This window comes from Tripterygium wilfordii, chromosome 20, assembly GCF_013401445.1.
Source record: "Tripterygium wilfordii isolate XIE 37 chromosome 20, ASM1340144v1, whole genome shotgun sequence".
Lineage (NCBI taxonomy): Eukaryota > Viridiplantae > Streptophyta > Magnoliopsida > Celastrales > Celastraceae > Tripterygium > Tripterygium wilfordii.
Genome location: NC_052251.1, coordinates 712,004 through 729,389, shown reverse-complemented (window position 1 = coordinate 729,389; position 17,386 = coordinate 712,004). Strand labels below are relative to the sequence as shown.

Below are 17,386 nucleotides of genomic sequence, written 5' to 3'. Positions count from 1 at the left end.
CACAACTTTGTTTGTGTAGGCCTTGTACAATTCCATTTGTTTGTGTAGTGATTTAGGTCCAATTTTGAAGACGATAAAACAAAAAGGTTCCATTGCAATTTAATGGTTTTTTAATTATCACGACGAGACAAAGGGAAAATATAATCATGTTTTATTCATTATAAAATTTATGATAAACTCTTTTTAATTAAAATCCATCAATTTCAATCACTGCTATTGGGATCACTTGGGTCTGATGCTGGTGGAACATGAAGTTCATTGAGGCTCGAGCTTGAAATAGATTGAACTGGCTCAAATCCATAACGTGGGCTTGCACTCGAGCTTGAAATAGATGGAACTGGCTCAAATCCATAACGTGGTCTCGGGCCTGGAGAGGTAAGGTGATTTGGCTCTGGTTGAGGATTAGGTGTTGGCTTATACAACATTGTCTCAAAATTCATACCGGGAAGTGCACTAGAGCTTGGACTCAGAGTAAGGTGACTCGGTTCTGGTTGAAGATTAGGTGTGGGCTTATACAACATATTCTCAAAATTCGTATTGGGAAGTTCACTAGGGCTCGGACCTGGAGAGGTAAGGTGATTTGGCTCTGGTTGAGGATTAGGTGTTGGCTTATACAATATTGTTTCAGAATTCATATCGAAAAATTCACTAGGGCTTGGACTCGGAGAGGTAGATCTGTGTTTATCATCAAGGGTGCCCAAATTCATATCATTGGGATATAGCCTTGCATGAGTTGGAGAGAAGGACAAGGCGATGAAAGCAACTATGAGCAACAACAATGGCTTCTTGATAGCTTCCATGCTTGCACAAAAGATGATCACACTATGATATTGGCAACTCTCTTTTCCTTCTTCTGGAGATTGATTGATTTGTGATTGAATACATGCTCCATCCCCCCCTTTAAATAATGCCTTGTTAGTGATAAATTCGGAAATAAATTTATGTCATTACCATTTTTAGCAATATACATATCATAAATTTCATTAAATAATCATGGATTTATAATTATATATATGACTCATTACCATATTAAGCAATATAAATATCATAAATTTCATTAAATAATCATGGATTTATAATTATATGACGGCCATCAATTACTTTCACTTGTGTTTGGGCTAATATTGTTTACCATATTCAGCAATATTGATATAATAAATTTCATTAAATAATTTGATCACTTAGTCTAATGATGATTTTATAGATTAATTGGGGTAGGCTACTCTTTTAAAAAAAATAGTAGCCCTTCCAATTTCTCTTCTTTTTTTTTATTTATATAATGTTGTTAAAAAATCTCAAAAAAATAATAAATAGAAAATATGCAAGAATTTAATTATCTATTCAATCATCTATTCAGTTATTGGATTTTTTTTTAAAGATAACATATTACAAACTTTGCATCCAACGATTTAGAACCATTTAGATTTCTCATATATATTTTTTATGAATTTGATTTTTTATTCAATATAAAGTACAACATTAGATTCATTTATTATTTATTTAGCAAGGAATTGGGTCGTTAATTACTTTCACTTGTGTTTGTGCTTGAGTGCATGAAAGCCCAATCAAGATCACTTATCTAATTTTTTTTATAACTAAACATTGGAGAATACTTCGAAGGTTCAGATGGGGAACATATCCTTTGAATAACATGACAAAATTTAGACTAAGAGAACTACATGGACTGCCTTTACTCAACCCAGATGGAGGGATTGGTGTGTATTTAGGCAACATGTCAAAATATTAGTTTTTTTTGTAAGAATTGATGGAGATTTTGAACTACCTAGATGAAAAATGGATCCTTTCATAAATTTACCAAAATTTAGGTCGGTGAAATGTAGAGGAGGCCTGGCTAGTCCAACTTTGCTCATTCGAATGAAGGGATTGTTGTGTGCTATACTTTTTTTGAGCAAGAATCGGAGGAGGTTTTGATGGTCCAAATGGAAGAACATGCCCTTTGGATAACATACCAAAATCAGGCCACCTTCATGCAAAGGTGAACTGCATAATTTGCCTTTAGTCGATGCGGATGGAGGAATTGGAGTGTAATTAAGCAACATGTCAAAATCCAGACTCCTATAATTAAAGTTGTCAAAGTCGGAATTACAACAAGATCGTTGGAAAATCAAATCGTAAAATCAATTACGGCTTTAACGTCAACGAACACAAGAATCATGAGCAATCAATTGGTGGCTACCCCACCTAGATAGCTAAAGTACTTGAGTTCGATTCTCACCGGAGGAAGGATAATGGTTCCAATGGAAAGGGTGGGGTCCGGCTAGATTTGCCCTTGTGGGGCCTGACTCAGGAAAAAAAAGGTCAATTAACACAACTTTATCATTCTAAAAATTTGTAATATCTTTGTTAGGGAGTCAATATCCAAAATTTTGATCTCTAATGAGCATTAATTGGTAAGACTTGAGATATTAGTTCTTAGCATTGAAATTCAAAATTCCCCATTTTAGGGTCAATTAGAACAAATTTTCTCCATTCTTGTTTTATAGATCCATCATTAAATATTTTGACTTCTTGAGATTTCAATTTCTTGCTAGAACTATAAGTGATTGGGCAACTTTTCCATCTCTAACAAAATTTTGTAATCCTCACACAATTATATTCCTTATGTTTGTGTAGTAATTAAGGTCCAAATTTAAAAAAAAAAAAAATTGTTTCATTGCAATTTATTGGGTTTTATTTATCACGACTTGACAAAGAAAAACATAATCATGTTTTATTAATCAATAATTGATGATAAACTCATTAACATTAAAATCCATAAATTTCAATCACTACTACTTGATCATTGGGTCTGATGCTGGAACAGGAAGTTCATTGAGGCTCGAGCTTGAGATAGGATGCAGAGTTGCTAGGAAGTTCACTTGGCTCTGGTTGAGGATTAGGTGTTGGCTTAAACAACCTTGTCTTGAAATTCAAACTGGGAAGTTCACTAGGGCTTTGACTCAGAGTAAGGTGACTTGGCTCTGGTTGAGGATTAGGTGTGGGCTTATATAACATGTTCTCAAAATTTGTACTTGAAAGTTCATTAGGACTCGTACTCAAAGAAAGGTGGCCTGGCTCTGGTTGAGAATTAGGTGTTGGCTTATACAACATTGTCTCGTAATTCATGCCGGGAAGTGCACTAGGGCTCAGACTCATAGTAAGGTGATTTGGCTCTGGTTGAGGATTAGGTGTTGGCTTATACAATATTGTTTCAGAATTCATATCGGAAAATTCACTAGGGCTCGGACTCGGAGAGGTAGATCTGTGTTTATCATCAAGGGTGCCCAAATTCATATCATTGGGATATAGCCTTGCAAAAGTTCGAGAGAAGGACAAGGCCATGAAAGTAACTATGAGCAACAACAATGGCTTCTTGATAGCTTCCATACTTGCACAAAGGACGATCACACTATGATATTGGCAACTCTCTTTTCCTTCTTCTGGAGATTGATTGATATGTGATTGAATACATGCTTCATCCCCCCTTTAAATAATGCCTTGTTAGTGATAAATTCGGAAATAAATTTATGTCATTACCATTTTTAGCAATATACATATCATAAATTTCATTAAATAATCATGGATTTATAATTATATGACACATTACCATATTAAGCAATATACATATCATAAATTTCATTAAATAATCATGGATTTATAATTATACCACGGCCATTAATTACTTTCACTTGTGTTTGGGCTCATATTGTTTACCATATTAAGCAATATTGATATAATAAATTTCATTAAGTAATTTGATCACTTAGTCTAATGATGACTTTATAGATGAATTGGGGTAGGCTACTCTTTTTAAAAAATAGTAGCCCTTCCACTTTCTCTTTTTTTATTTATAAAATGTTGTTAAAAAATCGCAAAAAAATAATAAATAGAAAATATGTAAGAATTTAATTATCTATTTGATCATATATTCAGTTACTTTTTTAAAGATAACCTATTACAAAACTTTGCATCCAACGATTTAGAACCATTGAACCCAGATGGACTGCCTTTACTCAACCCAGATGGAGGGATTGGTGTGTATTTAGGCAACATGTCAAAATATTAGTTTTTTTTGTAAGAATTGTTGGAGATTTTGAACTACCTAGATGAAAAATGGATCCTTTCAGAAATTTACCAAAATTTAGGTCGGTGAAATGTAGAGAAGGCTTGCCTAGTCCAACTTTGCTCATTCGAATGAAGGGATTGGTGTGTACTATACTTTTTTGAGTAAGAATCGGAGGAGGTTTTGATGTTCCAAATGGAAGAACATGCCCTTTGGATAACGTACCAAAATCAGGCCACCTTCATGCAAAGGTGGATTGTCTAATTTGCCTTTAGTCGATGCGGATGGAGGAATTGGAGTGTAAATGTGTAATTAAGCAACGTGTCAAAATCCAGACTACTATAATTAAAGTTGTCAAAGTTGGAATTACAACTAAGATCGATGGAAAATCGAATCGTAAAATCAATTACGGTTTTAACGTCAACGAACACGAGAATCATGGACAGTCCAGTTGGTGGCTACCCCACCTAGATAGCTAAAGTACTTGGGTTCGATTCTCACCGGAGGAAGGCTAATGGTTCCAATGGGAAGGGTGGGGTCCGGTTAGATTTGCCCTTGTGGGGCCTGACTCAGGAAAAAAAAAAAGTCAATGAACACAACTTTATCATTCTAAAAATTTGTAATATCATTGTTAGGGAGTCAATATCCAAAATTTTGATCTCTAATGAGTATTAATTGGTAAGACTTGAGATATTAGTTCTTAGCATTGAAATTCAAAATTCCCTATTTTAGGGTTAATTAGAACAAATTTTCTCCATTCTTGTTTTATAGATCCATCATTAAATATTTTGACTTCTTGAGATTTCAATTTCTTGCTAGAACAATAAGTGATCAGGAAATTTTTCCATCCCTAACAAAAATTTGTAATCTTCACACAATTATATTCCTTATGTTTGTGTAGTAATTAAAGTCCAAATTCTTTTTTAAAAAAAAGTTGTTCCATTGCAATTTATTGGGTTTTATTTATCATGACTAGACAAAGAAAAATATAATCATGTTTTATTGATCAATAATTGATGATAAACTCATTGACATTAAAATCCATAAATTTCAACCACTCTACTTGTTCACTTGGGTCTGATGCTGGAACTGGAAGTTCATTGAGACTCGAGCTTGAGATAGGTTGAATTGGCTCAAATGCAGAGTTGCTAGGAAGTTTGACTTGGCTCTGGTTGAGGATTAGGTGTTGGTTTATACAACATTGTCTCGAAATTCATACTGGGAAGTGCACTAGGGCTGGGACTCAGAGTAAGGTGACTTGGTTCTGGTTGAGGATTAGGTGTGGGCTTATATAACATATTCTCAAAATTTATACTTGAAATTTCACTAGGGTTCGGACTCAGAGTAAGGTGATTTGGCTTTGGTTGAGGATTAGGTGTTGGCTTATACAACATTGTCTCGAAATTCATATCGGGAAGTGCACTAGGGCTTGAACTCAGAGTAAGGTGACTCGGCTCTGGTTGAGGATTAGGTGTGGGCTTATACAACATATTCTCAAAATTTGTATTGGGAAGTTCACTAGGGCTCGGACTCAGAGTAAGGTGACCTGGCTCTGGTTGAGGATTAGGTGTTGGCTTATATAACATTGTCTCGAAATTCATACCGGGAAGTTCACCAGGGCTCAGACTTAGAGTAAGGTGACTTGGCTCTGGTTGAGGATTAGGTGTTGGCTTATACAATATTGTTTCGGACTTCATACCAGAAAGTTCCCAAGGACTCAGACTTGGAGAGGTAGATATGTATTGATCATGAAGCATGCCCAAATTCATATCATTTGGATATGGCCTTGCATGAGTTGGAGAAGACAAGGCGATGAAAGCAATTATGAGCAACAACAATGGCTTCTTGATAGCTTCCATTGATCACTCTCTGATTTTGGATATTGGCAACTCTCCCTTTCTTGATTGATTGATTTTGTGATTGAATACATGCTCCATCTCTCTTTAAATAAAGCCTTGCTAGGGGTAAATTCGGAAATAATTTTATGATATTAATTACCATATTTAGCAATATTCATATCATTTCATAAAATAATCATGGATTTATGACATTACCATATTAAGCAATATATATATATATATCATAAATTTCATTAAATAATTTGCCCAATTGGTCTAGTCATGGCTTATAGAATAATAATGCTTGAGACCCTCAAAATATAACCCTCTATTTTATCCCCAATTAATGTGAAATGTTAAATGTTAAGTGGACTACATGTGTGTTTATAGTCAATAATTATTCATCTGCCACGTAGATTTAGAGATAAAATAGGGGTACACATTTTGAGGCTCTGTAGCATTACTCACTTGGCTAGGTTGCTATTTTTTTAAAAAAATAAAATAACAGTCCCTCTAATACATCCTTTTTGATGTATACTTTTTTTTTAAAAAAAACCCTAAAAAAAATAGATAGAAAGTATTAAGATTTTGCTGTTTTGATCATGTTTTCAATTGTTAGATTTTTTTTAAAAAAAGATAACATATTACACTACAAAACAATTTAGAACCATTTAGATTTTTCATACATTTTCAATGAATTTGATTTTTTTATTCACCATAAAATACAACATTAGAATCAAATTCATTGATATTTATCTTTTTTTATTTTTTATTTAAATATTAATATAAAGAACTAAATGAATTGGAGGAGCTTCTATTTTTTTTTTGTAAGAAATTGGGTCATTAATTATTTTCACTTGTTTTTGGGCTTGAATGTGCGAAAACCCAATCAGCATCACTTGTCTAGTTAAGGAGTCCAAACTCCAAACTCTATAAGAACTTTGAGCCCAAGTTCTTGAGTGGACTAGTCATATTTAGGAGCCCTTTAAGAGCAAGCCCGGCCCAAAATAATTATAAATCCAAAATGATTTTTTAATTTTTTTTCTTGCCTTTTCCTTTTGCTCAAGAAAAACAAAATAAAAGAGAGACAAAAAAAAATTCTTCACTTCTTCCGCTTTGAGTCGGTCTCTCTGGTTCTGGTGATAATAGTCGTTGAACTCAACCATGGCAGCTCTGCAGTATCTCGAGTCATTGCGCAACACGCATCCGGAGCTATCGGAATGGTACAATTCGCTGGCGGATCTGTACGAGAAGAAGCTCTGGCACCAGCTCACTCTCAAGCTCGAGCAGTTTGTCGCTCTCGCCGTCTTCCAGGTTCTAATATCTCTTCTTTGTTTCTCTATGTTATCTCTATGTTGATACCTTGTGTGTGTGTGTGTCTGTCTTGATGGTGATTTGTGCCGGTTAGGGTTTGTTTAGATCTCCGATGGGTTTTTCAAGGTCAATTTCGTTTCGCTGGAATAGTTTTCTATTGAACGGAAGTTTTTGGGGGAGTTGGGGTTTTAGAAATCTGGAATTTAGGGGTTTTTCAGGGTTACTGGAGCTACGATTTTTAAGTAGTAATTAGGGTTTTTATAGAACAATCATGTTTCTAATTGGGAGATTTGTTTTAGAGTCTCCTTGCCACCATGCTAAGATGTGTAATACCAATGGGTTTGGCTGAGTGGAAATTTTGATTGCAACGGCAATGTCATTTCTTTTAACTCTTTCTGATTTTAGTTGTGTTACTAGGTAATTTAGAAGGTCAAAAGTTTTAAAGTTTCTTATGAGTTGCTACAGCGTAAAAATGCAAGATCAATAAAAAATGCAAAAAGACTGTAGTTTAGACCATTGTCATGTCCCCATTTACTGTGTTTATCTCCAATAATGGGGTTGGCTTTATTTGTTGTCATATATACTGTTGAATTTTCAATGTCTATGAATTTACTCGGATTATGCAAGTTTCATACATTGCTGCTATGCTATTGAAACATCACTATGTGGTTGCCCTTGTGTGCATCTGACATTCTCATTTTTTTTTATACGTCAACCATCAGGCTGGCGATGCTCTGATACAATTATATAACAATTTCATCACCTACTTTGAGACAAAGATCAACCTTCTCAAGCTTGCACATTTTGCTGTTGTCGTATCTCGTCAATATCCTGATAAAGATGCTGCCATTAGTTATCTTGAAGGGGTAATAGAAAAGTTACGAGTTACTAAAGAAAATCGCATAGAGGAGCCTATCCTTTACATCAAAATGCAAATCGCTCTTTTCAAACTTGAGCAAGGGGATCAAAAAGAGTGCAAGAGACTCCTTGAGGAGGGGAAGAGTGCTCTAGACAGTATGACGGATATTGATCCATCTGTGTATGCGAGTTTTTATTGGGTTTCATGTCAATATCATAAATATCGTCAGGAATTTGCTGAGTTCTACAGAAGCGCTCTTCTTTATCTGGCATACACTTCAGTGGAGTCTCTGTCAGATTCATTCAAGCTGGTATGTGCTATATGAAAAGCAGCCATGCTAATTTTATTATTTTATGGTTTTCGGTTTTCACAGTTTAAATTTGATGTACGTTTTTTGTAAATTGAGATTTTTTAAATAAAATTGTTATATATTTCTGTCACACTTGTATGATCTCTCCAATCTCTTTCAGCTGATAATGCCAGAAGGTCTTTTTTACCAGTTCTGTCTAGAGTCTCTTAAAATCTCTGCATCTTGGCATACATATTTTTGGAATGCGTGAAATATATTGCTATCAATATTAATATATTGTGTGCAAATATTGAATTTGATCTAATTTCTCTTGATTTGGCATTTCATATAATTTATCCACAAATTAAATCTGTGCCCTTGTTATATTTTAGGATTTGGCATTTGATCTTTCCCTATCTGCTCTGCTGGGAGATAACATCTACAACTTTGGAGAATTGCTCGCTCATCCTATTGTAAGTGTGATTTAATTGTAGTTTCTCATTTCATACGTGTACATCAATTATTTTCTTTCATCATGTTAATGTGGATCAATCAAATTAATGCTCTTCATTGTTGTCTTTAGTTGAAAGAATCATTGTTTTTGCGTACATGCTCACAGCTATGAAATTCTTAATGATGGCATGTTTTGTGCTCAAGAAAAATGTTTTTGTGGCACAACATGGGCTATTGCTGAGGTGCAACTAGAGGTCAAAGGTTCGTTCAATGTAAACAGCCTCTCCACATATTATGTGGGGGTAAAGTTTGCGTACATCTTGTGATTCTTGTCTGTCATAGACCCCGCCCATTGTACGGGTGTTGTTTACCAATCCACAATTCATGTCAATCAGTGTTGCCTTTCCTCAAAAGCATCAGTGTTTATGTCAGACATATGTTGTTTAGTTCTTGCGGCTATTGCTATAACTTAGTTTTATGTGGTGAAATTTGGAGGTTAATCCACTAAGGATAGTCATGCCATTGCTTTGATTTGTTAGCTAGAGGATAGATTGTTATGTTTGTAATTGAAACTCAGACCATCTTTGAGAAGTAAATACTGGTGCAAGGTGCTTGAGTTCAGTGCACAATACCTATAGCAAGGTGAGTGGTACATTGTCGGAGTAACACGATGATAAGCTCAAGGAGCTTGTTTTCGTCACTATGTTAGCCCAAATTCATTTATATGTATTGAGGCCTACTTATATTATCATTACTTTCCTCTTAAATATATCATTCATTTATCAGTAAAAACTATAGGTTAGTGCTTGCTTCCACTTTCTTAACCATTTATTTCTTTTCAAACCTTGAAGCTTTGTTTCTCTGTTAATTTATAATTTTGTTCAATGTTATTGTTGATTTGCTACTTCAGTGAACTTGCATGAAGTAACTTGTATTGTCCAGTTTAAATTTGAAAGCTGGAGTTTGCCAAATGTGCATACATGTCTATGTGTGCACCTTCTGGATTTTTATAATTCTCTTACAAGATTAGTTAAAATAACATATTAATTACTAGGTGCTTGACAAACAATTGCAATTGAAGGATTTCTACTACTCGTTGAATATATTTCAGATTTCATATCTACCATTATTGTGACATCTTTTAAATCTTGTGCAGATTAAGAGCCTCCTAGGAACAAAGGTTGAATGGCTTTACCATAATCTTCTGGCATTCAACTCTGGGGATCTGGTTCGCTATCAAGAATTATGTCGTGTGCACAATGCTGCCCTAAGTGCTCAACCAGCATTGGTTGAGAATGAGAAGAAGCTACTGGAAAAAATCAACATTCTCTGCCTCATGGAAATTATCTTCAGGTGTGTATGTGATAACATTGGCCTATTTACTTCCCGTTAGCATGGATGGAGGTTTAAGTTTATCTATATCTGTATGTGCTTCCGCTTATTTGAAATGTGATATGCTCCATTGCAGCCGCCCATCTGAAGATCGAACTATTCCGTTAACTGCTATTGCTGAACGCACGAAACTCTCTATAGAGGATGTTGAGCATCTTCTGATGAAAAGTCTCTCTGTAAGTTCCTTCTTCTTTCTTATTATTATTTAGATTTAGATTTTGGATGATTACTATGATAGTAAATGATTGAAGAAGACTTCATATAAGCCTGAGGATTGATTGTTATGTGTAAACCAAGTGACATGAGCATGTATCTGGGAAGCTTAATTGTAATGTGTAAAAGGGTGATAACATGTTTTGGGAGTGTCTTTATTGCATGGTTCCTTAAGCCAATGTTTCTTTTCCATAATCCTTAGAGGAAGTTAATATGAACATATCTGGGGTTCCAGAATACTGTGGAATCATTGAACAAGTAAACTTGATGATTCCTTCTGAATTTTTATTCTCTTTTGTGGAGTATTCACCAACCAAAACTTGCTGATTATATGTTTCGATACGGGCACATGTTTATATGCAATCAATCAATAATCTCTTAGAATCTTATTCACACAGGCTGAATACTGCACGGCTGAATACTGTGCAGGTACATCTTATTGAGGGTATAATTGATCAAGTTGAGGGTACAGTTCATGTGTCCTGGGTTCAGCCAAGAGTTTTGGGGGTTCAACAGATCACATCTCTAAGAGACCGGCTTGACAACTGGTTGGATAAAGTACATACTGCTCTGTTATCCATCGAAGCAGAAACACCAGATTTAGTTGCATCATGATTTGCTTTTTGTCTTGATTTCCCTCCGACCCTTGTATCAAAATTTTAACTTTGATTAGAAGCAAAAATGCGAAGACAGAAAAAATAGAGAGAGAGAGAGAGACACTAGTAAGGCCCTTGGATTGTCATGCGATCGATGTACTCTTCCTTTTCCATATTGCACCATCCATTTTATTTAGCCATTTCCTGAAAGCAGCTACTTGTTTCCTTGACTTTGGTTGTGTTGGCTCTTCAATGGCATGCATAGAGACATGGTGAAAAAACTTATTTCGGATTATAATCTTTTCTGGAGTGGTTACTGGACTAGTGTTTTACGTATTTGGGAAATTTCATCTAATGGAATATGCTGTGATAACAAGTCAATTCTCTTTCTCGTATTTGTTATGGTTTGTGTATTGTTTTCTAGTCGGGAAAACTATGTACAGTTATGTATTGTTTTTTATGAGTTTCTTTGGTTCATTAGTTCAGATGAGTGAATCTCTCAACCCTCCCTTCACCGGTAAGTTATGAGACCTCTCAACGAGAACGAAACCAGGCGGTTTTTGGAAGGGCCTGATTCCCAGGTGGAGAAGAAAACTGATCTGGGTGGTGTCAACATTTGTTGATCTCTTATCATTTCAATGATCTATGAAAGAAAAATCAGTGTCAGAGATCAGAACCAGTTCCACCATTTTACAGATGGAATCTTTTATTGCAGACTGTTGTAAAACATTACATAAGGTACAAATCCTATTCGAATGTTTAGTCAAGGGTTCCTAGTCATATTACACAGAACTATAAAAGAAAGAAAACCCCCTTTTCAACTCAACTGGTTCCCAAATTCCAAACCAAAAGGAATTATTACCAAATTGCATCCGCCACCGAAATTTGTGATTGTCAGAAAACATATAAACTACAATAGCAAATATGCTTACTCAATATGAACTGAAGAAATTGCTGATGAAACTTCTTGAATTCGCGGATCTCCACTTTCTAAAGAAACACCATAAGGATCTTCTCTAACTAATAGCGCTAGAACATTGATAGAACTCCAGATTTTTGCTATGTAGCTGCTAGAATCCCCCAAGGCAACAGTGAATATTGCATCAAAACCACCTGCTCCGGGAACTCCAGCCAACAGAACTCCTTCCATGCTCATAGTAGCATCCAAAAGCTGAGTTTGTGAATTGGGTTCTATCTGCAAATTAAGATATTCAAAAAATATCATCTAACAAATATGACTGAGAAATCGCATCAATGCGATCCACATTCACAGTTCAATAGTCAGTACACCTTGCTACTAAAAACATTAGAATCTAAGCCAAGCGGGAGAAAAAATACAAGTAATTTCAAATATCCATTTTTAGTAATCTTTGAGAGGAATACAAAAAAACGTGGTAGAAAGGGAGGCAACCATGCAATTAAGAGAAGACAACCTACCGGAATACCAGCAGCCTCACCCATCTGACGCATATGGTTCCTAATATCAAGCATGGCACCTCTTGCTCCTAACAGTGCTTTTATGATTACCTCTTGGTTTGGCTCTTTGGCTTGCTCCACCCACTGTTATCGTAATTTGTCAAAAAAGAGATATTATTACGAGTTACAAGGAGGAATAATATTCGTCGCATATCACAAATGTTGTGCCATGAAGACCCAGAAAACGCAATGCAATGCACAAGAAAAAGTAACTTTTAATGGACATCTTTTCCATGAAGTTCAACCCTTTGAATATGAATTGAGATAAAATGCACAACAATGCACTGTCAATTAGTCCATTATATGCCACTGAGCTGAGACAGCTCTGGTCTTCTTTCAGAGATACGGGTGGGTCAAACCTACATAAAAATAATAAACTTCAACTCAAATTATCATCAATTAAAAGATCACAACCATACCCTAAGAATCCTAATTCCTAGCCAGATAAAAAAAAAAGAAGGTAATCATACAACTGGAATCCTGAAAGCTTAAAAAAATGGCAAAACTTATCACTTTTTCTTTTATGGAAGGGGATGGGGGCATTGGAGCAAAAAATTCTCACGAAATTCTGTAAGAAATCACCATAATGAATATCCAGCTGGTTATTTTTCGTGTAGACAATCAGAAATACCCTATAATGTGGATGCCACAATTCTTAGCCTTCCAAAATTTTGAAAGTACTAAGATTGAGAATCATACAGGTGAACGTGTGACATAGTAATATTTATAGGGGTGCAACCCATAGGTCATATGTTCAAGACTTGAGGTCACATATATTCAATTCCCGAAAAACAGCCTCTCCACATATTATGTGAGGGTATGGTTTGTGTACATCTTGCTATCTCCAACCTCGCCCACTGCAGGAGCCTGCTCCTTGTGCACGGGTATTGTTTACTTACCTTTTCTTACTAAAATTGAGAACCATAATGCTTATAATTAAACCATATCTCACACAAAAAAAAATCAATTTGAAGTTTACCCATTCTCCATATGTCTTTTTTTCTGTTGATGAGTGACTTATAACTTGATGATCCATATAATGGTTTGTTGAGACAAGACATCTGTAGGGAATATCACTAAACCACGACAACAAATGATAAATATCCACCATTAACAACATCATCTGTGTTTTTTTTCAGAAGATTTTGAAAATTTACTTTACTGATGACTGCCTCTGTACAGGAAATGAGTCAAAATATACCTTCTCAGACCTAAGCCTGCTGCAGGTGCTTATGACATGTTTATACACATCCCAACATTCCTCAGCAAGTCTGCTTAGCATGCTAAGTTGTGTTTCAAGTGCAAAGTTGGCCTCTGACAACCTTATCCACATTTCATGCGATTTTTGAGGGTCAGACTTTTGCCACTTTTTCACAGAACCCACCATTGATGGTGTGGACGATCCACCAGTTCCAGGTTCCCCTAGTAGCTGTAGAAAGCACCATAATCACCATGTCATGGGTCATGGAAACAAAGAAATAGCTTGCAAAAAATGAACAATTAAAATTGCGTATCTCAAACAAAAGAAAATATTAGAAAAAGACTGGAAAAGAGTTTTGGACAAACATAGCAGGTTTTTTTTTATGATATCTGTATTTCTTGCCAACTTAAATACTAAAGTCCCCATATCATGAAATCTTTTCATCTAGAGGAAGCATAAGCATATCAGAAGGGACCAGGCTACACATGCTACTACTATCATAAATCACATCCCCCAATATGCAACAGAGAGATCAGAATGGGAAATAACTTCCAGATCTGGCAAAAAATTGACTAAGGGAGGATGCTATGGGGAAATTATTGTATTATTAACATCATTGAGAGTTAAGAAATCACTGTATTATTAGTTATTGAGGGGAAAAGAACACTCTGCTAAAAGCCCATAGGAGATCTACATGTGCGAATGTGAAGCAACCTCAACCTCATGTATACATACACATAATAAGCAGCAACAAATGAAATCTTCAAATGTGCTTACAAGAGTCATCAATGGTGGTAAAGAAAACCTTTTCCTTTCATGGTCCCATTTTCCTTTTAGGATGTCAAGAATGAAGTCCTGTAATGGTAATACTTTTGCTGCATTCTGCATTAGAAAGGAAATTACAACAAAATTAGATAAAAAGAAACTAATTCTAGTGAAATAAGGGCCAAGGAAAATATTTTGCAAATTTAAAACAATGTTGTTATCCCTTCAAGTGAAGAGTGAACTAGGGCATACATAACTCATTTACCCTAAAACTGTTTTATAATCCCTTCGTTCACCAGCAGGGAGGATCGCAATCAAAATTCAAAAATATGAAAAGGCAACTGGCGCATATGAGTCTGCAAGGTTCTTAATGAGTGAGAAAGGTAGTAATAGAGAAAGAGAGAGAGAGACCTGAGCAGTAGAAAGCACTTCAGGTGAAAACCGAACATAACGCTGACTTCCATAAACCGCAGAACTGACATCAAACCCACTGCCAACTTTTCCTTGTGCAATACAGTGGGCGCTTTGAGCTATTATATGGACTAAATCAAGATCTTGAGAATCATTTGTTTCTTTGTGTTTTTCTCCAGACAAAGAGGAAAGATCAACCACTCCAAGGTAATGAAGTAATGCAGCAACAACAGCAGTTGTCATTGCTGCAGAGGAGCCCAACCCAGTTTTTGCAACCTCAGGCTTGTAATTTCCTCTATTAGAATCATCTGTGTTGAAACTTATTGATGTGAAAGGAGGGAGCATTGCAAGCGCTTCAGGTGTCAAGGGCAGTCCACATGATTCAATCTATCAGGGGTAATTAAACAAGCATAAACATGTCGACATCTTAAATGAAAATTTTGGGCTGGAATTACATAAGTTGTGTAAGCAACTTGAATTTGACAGAATAATGCTCAAAGGATCTACTGCAACGAACTTCTCACATTATTTAAAGAAGAAACATTTTTTCTTATTCTCTAAATGATAACACATTAAAATTATTCAAACAGCAATTATATAAATCAAGGTATGTATATGGTCCAAGCACGTAGCAATTAATAGGCATAGAAAATTTTCAATGAAAGAAACATGAAAACATTTAACAAGCTCAAAGGAATAACACCTGATTGCGATACGAATAGAAGTCATTGCTACCTAAGACCGTGATATCAAGACCTGCACCGAAAACAAAAATATCAGATTCCTGAATACTACATATATTATATCCCTTTAAAAGAAAAAACGATAATCAAAAGCATTAAGTATTACCTTGCAGTAGTAGTTTCTGCAAGACATCCTTCTTAGGTTTATCAAATGTTGCATGCGCAGCTGCTACAGCATATTGCACTGCTTGTTCCACAAAAGGGTTTCTCAATTCACTGAAAATTTTAAGATCGAAGGCAATCGTCACCTTAGAAATTCATAAAGCGTGCACTGCTTCAATCATTTTCCTTGGGCTACTTGGACCATGCACACATGTGCAAAATTGAAAAATATGCATCACATGTATATATCAAACAAAATCAGTAGTCATCATACAACTATTGGAGATCGTATAAACCATCTACTACATGGAAACTTGCCTTGAAGAGACACACTGAAGCATCAAATTTTTCAGTGACAACTTATACATACTTTCTCTCGAGAGTTGAGGAGATGTCAATTTCACATCTGTCCAGGCCTGAAAGGTAGGAAAAAAAAATGGAAAAGATATTATTAAGGAAGCGGTAAAGCGATCAAGAATAGGTATCAATTTAGCAAGATACAAATGTCAAAAAAAAAAAATCATAGATACCAAAAGACATTCTTATGACTTATAACTCATGAGCAACAAATTAGCAATCTTTCAATTATCATTACGCAACTTGAGAGCGGCACATCATAGGAATTCACATTTCATAGCCAAAAAAAGAGAAATAATTTATTGTCAGCACGTAATGAGTAAACCTGACATTGTTTTTATCCTACATATACATAAATATTGGCATATCACTAATGAATGAGAGCAAGAATGAACATTAATCATCAACAATATTTGTCAAACCCAAAGATGTGTACCAATTACCCCCCAGTCGCCAACACAAGAGTGACACATAATTGAACACTAAGAAACAGAAGAAAAAAAAAATCAAGCAAATCGAAAGGGAATTTAGAGATTGTGACTCACCCATGCCCAGCTATCAGGCTTAATTTCTTCATGAAGCGGTTTCACAATCGCATAGAATCGGGCATTTGTACTAAGTACAATTCCAGCATTCGGTCTCTCTAAAATAAGATAACCCCCAGTAATCAATACCTTCCCAGGAGCAGAAGCAACTCTGCGTGAAGACCGCTAATATCAGATTTAGAATAAAAGCCTCACCTTCCCAAAATTACAGAGAAAAGAAGGCGTATCCTACATGTGTGATTGCTTAAAAAAAATACATTTTTGATACGTCTGCGGGATTCAATTAAGGAGCAAACAAATGATAAGTAGTTATTGAATATAGCATATGGACTTACACAGCCATTGCTCTTATTCTTCTCTCTGTGCAACTCGCAATCTGATTCAGCTGGAGATCAAGTTCAATCAGAAGAATCGTTTCAATTGAAGATAAAACGTCTATCAGAAATCGAATTCAAAATGGCGGATAGTCACAAGTTACTCAAGCAGCTCCCGCGGATTCGCAATGTGAAATTCGAGCAAAAGACGACGAAGCTCTCGCTCGCTGGCTCTCTGACAAAACGTTTGCCTACCTAGCCACCATAGTGCGCTGCTGTACAGACAGTAATAGTATCATCTCTGCGGTGTCGTTTTAGTTTAATTTTGGAATGACAAATCTAACCTTCGAAGTTCGGCATGATTCTTTTTTAGTCCTTATAGTTTCATTCATCGTTATCAAATTTTCAAACGTTTTAATTTGAAAACTAAAAGTTGAAAAATATTCTATTTTACA

The 17,386-nt window shown here is 35.5% G+C and overlaps 2 protein-coding genes across 4 annotated transcripts; one reads left to right on the top strand and one right to left on the bottom strand.

Annotated features, from left to right (window-relative positions):
• Positions 1-6,963: 6,963 nt before the first annotated feature.
• LOC119987073 (26S proteasome non-ATPase regulatory subunit 13 homolog B-like) lies at positions 6,964-11,393 on the top strand. Its single transcript, XM_038831806.1, has 6 exons — positions 6,964-7,215; positions 7,938-8,384; positions 8,756-8,836; positions 9,973-10,169; positions 10,285-10,384; positions 10,851-11,393. Exons 1-6 carry the CDS (start codon positions 7,066-7,068, stop codon positions 11,034-11,036), a joined length of 1,161 nt encoding a protein of 386 aa, XP_038687734.1. The 5' UTR covers positions 6,964-7,065; the 3' UTR covers positions 11,037-11,393.
• A 287-nt stretch (positions 11,394-11,680) lies between these two features.
• On the bottom strand, positions 11,681-17,196 carry LOC119987072 (phosphomevalonate kinase, peroxisomal-like). Of its 3 annotated transcripts, none has more exons than XM_038831804.1 (11): positions 17,096-17,191; positions 16,953-17,002; positions 16,618-16,768; positions 16,034-16,131; positions 15,720-15,829; positions 15,574-15,626; positions 14,871-15,257; positions 14,472-14,576; positions 13,695-13,922; positions 12,455-12,577; positions 11,946-12,212 (listed from the first exon to the last, which is right to left on the bottom strand). In XM_038831804.1, exons 2-11 carry the CDS (start codon positions 16,958-16,960, stop codon positions 11,946-11,948), a joined length of 1,530 nt encoding a protein of 509 aa, XP_038687732.1. In that variant the 5' UTR covers positions 16,961-17,002; positions 17,096-17,191. The 3 variants fall into 3 exon arrangements, with proteins under 3 accessions (XP_038687731.1, XP_038687732.1, XP_038687733.1); XM_038831805.1 differs by having other exon boundaries at positions 17,089-17,181; XM_038831803.1 differs by having other exon boundaries at positions 11,681-12,212; positions 16,953-17,196.
• Positions 17,197-17,386: the final 190 nt, after the last annotated feature.

Bases quoted from the DNA above. Each gene is read 5' to 3' on its own strand.
- LOC119987072 (XM_038831803.1), bottom strand. The intron at 14,577-14,870 runs GTCTCTCTCTCT...TTTCTAATGCAG, and splicing joins AAGTGCTTTCTACTGCTCAG to AATGCAGCAAAAGTATTACC. The intron at 12,213-12,454 runs GTAGGTTGTCTT...CTTAATTTGCAG, and splicing joins GTGAGGCTGCTGGTATTCCG to ATAGAACCCAATTCACAAAC.
- LOC119987073 (XM_038831806.1), top strand. From the start codon at position 7,066: ATGGCAGCTCTGCAGTATCTCGAGTCATTGCGCAACACGCATCCGGAG. The intron at 8,837-9,972 runs GTAAGTGTGATT...AATCTTGTGCAG, and splicing joins AATTGCTCGCTCATCCTATT to ATTAAGAGCCTCCTAGGAAC. The intron at 10,170-10,284 runs GTGTGTATGTGA...GCTCCATTGCAG, and splicing joins CTCATGGAAATTATCTTCAG to CCGCCCATCTGAAGATCGAA.